At 38.8% G+C, this 6046-nt stretch overlaps 2 protein-coding genes across 2 annotated transcripts; both read right to left on the minus strand.

The window, feature by feature from the left end:
* Positions 1 to 648: 648 nt before the first annotated feature.
* On the minus strand, positions 649 to 1059 carry LOC124914153. Its single transcript, XM_047454647.1, has one exon. It carries the CDS (start codon positions 1057 to 1059, stop codon positions 649 to 651), a length of 411 nt encoding a protein of 136 aa, XP_047310603.1.
* Positions 1060 to 2050: 991 nt separating this feature from the next.
* Positions 2051 to 4552, minus strand: LOC124920562 (subtilisin-like protease SBT1.4). The gene has a single exon (XM_047461068.1). The coding sequence runs from the start codon at positions 4471 to 4473 to the stop codon at positions 2068 to 2070; it is 2406 nt and encodes an 801-aa protein (XP_047317024.1). The 5' UTR covers positions 4474 to 4552; the 3' UTR covers positions 2051 to 2067.
* Between the last annotated feature and the right edge of the window lie 1494 nt (positions 4553 to 6046).

Genomic DNA, 6046 nt, shown 5'->3' on the forward strand with positions numbered 1-6046 from the left:
TTTAAAAAAAGAAAAAGGATAACTATGTAATTTAATATTCTCGGATTGTCTACAAATTAAGATTACAATTAAAATCATGTATATATTGAAACAATACACACTGCAATTATTTATATTGCTTAGAAAAGCAACATACATGAGACATGATTGATTATAAAAGCCAACAAAACAATAATACAATTAATTATTATAACAAGACTAGCCAGCTAGCTATCTTCTGACTCATCGGTGATCTTAGAGATCTGGCCCACTCATCTTCATGATCTTCTCTCTAATACTTAAACAGATTTTGATTGATTCCTTCCTGCTCGATTTTATTTATTTATTTTTTAAGTGAAACATTTTATATTCTTCCGTAGCATAGAACTCACAAGATCTAAAAAGAAAATCAAATAAGTTAACTCAAACTTCAAGATAAATAACAAAATAAAATTATAATCAATTATGTAATATTGTGTATGACATAATTATAAGCAATTAATATAAAGTAATTGATTAAAAAAGAAATTAACAAGCAGCTAGCTAGTTAGCATGGATATTATTATTATTTTAGATCTTGAATATGCATGTATAGAAAAAGGGGGTGGGGGGTGATGTGATCTGATCAGATACGGTGGAGTCCATAATAATATAATATATAGAGAGAGATTAGATAGAATTATGTGCAACCGGAAAGCTGTTGAAGGTGATGGGCATGAGGGGAAGGGCGGTGAAGGAGGTCTCTAGTAGAAGTCTGTGATGAAAAGCGTCGATGGTGGCGCCGGAGTCCAGCACGTCACGTATGAGGGACCGGTATAACTCCTTCAACTTCTTTAGGACCGACGATTTCTTCAACTTCTCCCACCTCACCCTCGCCCTTCGTACAACTCGGATGATCAACAACAATCTTCTGCCCCCACGGCTCGGTTTCCCATCTCCTAACCTCACCGTCGGCATCACTCGACGACGACGAGGACGAAAAACCCACCGGAATCTTGTGCCCCCCGCCGCCGCCACAGAACTGGTAGAAGAAGAAGAAGTAGAAGGTGCCGCTTTTCGATTCCAGTAGCTGATCTCCATTTCTTTCTATTCAAGAGAGAAACAGAGAGAGAGAGAGAAAGAGTTGACTTGTATTTGGACGGACTATAGCATGCATCAAAATGCTTCAAACTTCAAAGTAATTCTGTCTATGTCTTCTACTCTTCTTATATTAATATGGAATCCCAATCATCATATATATATATATATATACATACTTAATTAAAAGCGTCATCTTCCACATGGTATTATTCTTTTGCAATTTTAACAACTCTTTTTTTTTTATGTGAACAAGTAAGTTTGTTTAATAATGAAATCTGGTGCCGCCCCTGTATATTCATCTCTCTTCTTGGAATCCAAGTTAATTAGATGGTAATAAAATTGGGTAAGAATTAATATTGTGAATAATATAATAATTATATATATATATATACTTAACTTAGTAAGATAAAAGTAGTTCCTAAAAGAACAGTGAAGGCTAAGAAAATGGTCATATTAATATTATCCATTAAAATAAAAAATTATATATTCAGTTTGTTTGTTTGTTGAGATTATAATGAAAGTTAGAATGCCTGGCCCTTAGGCCTTGTCCAAAGATCACTTGCAGGGTGGGTGGGTGGGTCCGTATGACACCTATGGGGTCGGAATTGGACTTAAAAACAACAACAACTTTGTTTGGTTAATAGTCATTATTTATATGCAAATTTGGAAAAAGAAGAAGAAGAGGAGGGTGAGGGAGTATTCATTTTGTCTACATATTATTATTATGATTACCCTTGACATTTAGGATTATTATACTTATTTTGAATTTGTAATTCGAATTTCACACAAGCCTTAGCAAGAAAGTGTAAAAGCTGCATAGAACAACACAACGAAAACAAAATAATAATAATATACAGAATAAATTATTATTATTATTATTATTACAGGCGGGGAAGAAGCTTCTTCAATTTAGCCCTAACAAGTCTCGCTTCTTCTTTCTTGACTCCCAATAAATCATGAATCATCATATCCTTATTTTCTTTCTCAAGAAAGCTTATAAATTACAAGTTACATGTAAGCTACAGAGGATGATGATGATGATGATTCATGAGTATTCCAAACTACAGCGATTGGGCTCCTAACCCTATGGCCGGATCCATCGCTCCACTCCACAGACCCGAATGACTTATAAGAAGAAGAAGAAGCAAGGACATTTCTTCCTCTTTTACTTTTGAAAGTGATTTCATAGACCGCATCCCTATTATCTTCGGTGAACACCAGCTTCGTGGGCGACACATTCACTTCAACCCACGGTGGAGAATTCACACTTACCTCGTATACTGCATCTGCTGCTGCTGCTGCTACATTCTTAACCACCCTTTTGTATTTAATTTCTTCATCTTGATCATGATCAGTATCAAATACCACTGAGAAGGATGGATAGTTCAGATCCCCGGCCCTATCTAACCTGCCCTCTCTTCCTCCGCAATAATCATCACCATCCACCGTCGACACATTCCCACGAGTGAAAACAGCTATTCTTTTTGCGTCGTATCCGATTGAGCATAAGAACCATATGTACTCGCTCGCCGATATATCGTACACCAAACCCGGATCTAGCGCTCCATTCGGATCTACGTGCCCCGCCCCGTGGACAAACGGCGTTGACGCTTCTCCTGTCGCCAGGTCTGTCATCTTCTTCCCAGAGTTGTCCAGGTTATATGCTGTCGTCATCAACGCCGACTTTATCGCAGCTGGGCTCCACTGCGGGTACGCCTTCCGCAGCAGCGCAGCTAGGCCACTCACGTGAGGACACGACATCGACGTCCCTGATATTATATTGAATTCCACCCTCCTTGGATCGATATCCAGGTCCGTCGGTCCAACATTTCCCGTCCACCCAGCCAAGATGTTCACACCCGGGGCTATCACGTCTGGTTTCAGAATCTCTCCACTCAGGTGGTTCGGTCCTCGGCTCGAAAACGAGGCCACTTTCGGCGCTGCCGGTGACTTCCCGATCACCGTACCTTTGAACACAATTGTCGCCGTCGGCTGGGCATCGTATTTCGTGTAATTCCTGATCTTATCCCCGGCTATCTGACCTACCATAGTCGCCGGTATCAGATGAGAATCGGATAACAGTTCTTCCCCGCTGTCCTCCGTGTTCGCCAGAATCATCCCCACACCGCCGGCCGATTTTACGGCTGCTCCTTTCGCAACTCTCGCGTTGCCTCCACGATCGCAGACCACCATTTTCCCAGCCACTTTAGAGGAATCTAGTCTTCCGGAGTAACAATATCGGTCTCCGCAATCGCCACCGTACACCAATGGAAGCTTCTCATCTCCGAGCTGTTCGCCCGAGTAGAGGGAAACGCCGCCTAAGATTCTCCCGTCGCCTAGAATTACATCGGCTGGAAATTCCCGATCTAACGTCGAAGCGCCCACTGTGAGTATCCAAGGTGCGATGTTCACTGCCGTTGAAGGACCGGGACCCGAGTTTCCGGCAGAGCAGGAGACGACAACGCCGTGGGTGGCGGCGCCAAAGGCGCCGATTGCAATTGAGTCGTGGTCGTATTGCGGAGCATAGCCGTTGGCACCTACGGAGAGAGAAATCACGTGAACACCATCTTGGATCGCTTGATCCATGGCGGCGAGAATATCTGAATCAAAACAGCCTAAACTCCAGCAGATCTTGTAGACGGCAATTCTGGCCTTTGATGCCATTCCTCTGGCTTCGCCTCTGGCGTAATCGAAGAAGCCCGCGTTGGAAACGATGGATCCGGCGGCCGTGGAAGCCGTGTGGGTTCCATGGCCTTCGGTGTCTCTTGGGGATTTGGGTTCTGTAGTTTCATCCATGGACTTACCTAGCGCCGATTCGTAGCCAAAAAAGTAGGCTCTGGCGCCAATGATTTTGCGATTGCAGGTGGAGGAAGGGAAGTTGGATGTGTTTGCGCAAATGCCTTTCCAGCCAGGCGGAACTGGAGAGAGGCCTTGGTCGGAGAAACTGGGGCGTTCGGGCCAGATGCCGGTATCAAGGACGCCGATGATGACATCGTCGGCGTAATCTGAGCCTGGCCAGATGCCAAAGTCGTCTGTAAGGCCGAGGAAGTGAGGGGTGCGGGTTGTGTGGATCTGTCGGGGTTGGTCGGGGAGGACAGAAAGGACGCCAGGGAGAAGGCGGAGGTCGGATGCCTGGTGGTGGGTGAGGCGGACGGAGAAGCCATTGACGGCTTTTTGATAAGTGTAGAGAATGTTAGAGGGGTCAGACGGAGATGATAGAGAGCCCAGAAGGGAGGAGTACCAGCGGTTATGAGACCGGAAAAGGGCTGGCTTGTGAGATCTCGAGATATGAACGATGAAAGTGTGATACTGATCATATTCGGGAGGATCGGAATAAACGCCCAAGATTAGATAAAAGAAGAAGAAGACGAAGAAGAAAAAAGGAAGACGAGCCGCCGCCATGCCCCCCGCCATTGTTATTATTTTCTCTCCACTTAATTAATAATTGGATCATTCATCTTCAAATAAGGCTAAGGTTCGGAAAGAAGATATTTTTATTTATTTTTTAATACATGGGGGGTTGCTTGGGGGAAGGTGGGAAAGTTATGGCCTCATGCTCATTGGCTGCATCCTTTTATCCTCTATTATTATTATTTATTTATTTTTGTATTGGAAGCTTGTAAATAAATCAAGGATATAATAAAAAGGAAGGAGCTTGACAAATCACAGTTAAAATAACTTTGATTGCTCCTTACATGTAAAGCTGGTTATATTCGCGGTGGTCCCTTTTAATTTGGTTTATTAATAATAATAATAATGAATAAGAAAAACACCATTCCAGTGCTCTGTTTATTAAAAATAAATAAATAAATAAATAAATAAATAATAATAATAATAAAAAGTTGTTACATGCATTTAGGAAATCTTATTTTAATATAATTATATTTTTATTTCTTATTCTTATATTTTTATATATTTTATAATATAAAATAAATTCATAAAATATATATTTTATTTTATTATATAATAATTTTTATAAATTAATATTTATTTATTTAGTGTTATAATCATTATATATATATATATATAAAATATTTTATATAATTAATATATTTTTTTTATTTATATATAATATTTTACTAATAATATTATAAATAGTATTTTTTTTTTGAAAATGATCAATTTAATAAAAAAATACAACAATAAAAATATGACATGAAAAAAATTATGTATAAATTTATTATATTAGAATAATTAATTAACTCTAAGATCTTCAAGGAAGGCAATAAAATTTCCACATGAATTCACGGTTTTTTAGATCTAATTTTCGACATGGTCATGATAATGAAATTGTGAGTAATCATTAACGGCCTACTTTCGTTTTTAAGAGTTCTCCTATTTCTTTCCAACTAGATAATCCATCAGAAGATTATAGGGATAGAGACCCATCTTCTTAGGGCAACATTACCAGCATCCTTATTTTCTATCCCTAAAATACTATAAATGTCAAAAGTAAATGATTTCAAAAAGGAAATCAAACATTTTATAAACATTTAGAATCCAATTTTAAGTCAAACACAATAATATTAACAAAACTCATGAATTAACAAAACTCATGAATTAACAAAACTCATGAATCTTCTTGTTTGTAAACCATTCTAGTACACTATGACACAAACAGGTGGTCAAACAAAACAATCTCAAAAATACTCAATAATCTTTTTGTTCTTAATCGTTCTAGCACTATGAGAGATGAATCAAATTAAACAGATAAAATAAAAGTGAATGAAACAGAGAACAACGCAAACAATAACAATAATGAATGAAGAGTATAAGAAAAATTGTTAGAGAAAGGAAGATGAAATATTACGATGATGGGAGATGAATCAATAGGGAGATAAAATATTACCTGTGAGAGAACGGGAGATGAATTAATTCTTTGAGAGATAATGTTAAACATTAGTTATTGAGAGTTAATGTTGATGGCATTTTAGCGGGAGAAGGAACTCATTTGGCGGGATAGGAAGAGATGAAAGAGAAATAATAA

The sequence above is a fragment of the Impatiens glandulifera genome, chromosome 1, assembly GCF_907164915.1.
Source record: "Impatiens glandulifera chromosome 1, dImpGla2.1, whole genome shotgun sequence".
Classification (NCBI taxonomy): domain Eukaryota; kingdom Viridiplantae; phylum Streptophyta; class Magnoliopsida; order Ericales; family Balsaminaceae; genus Impatiens; species Impatiens glandulifera.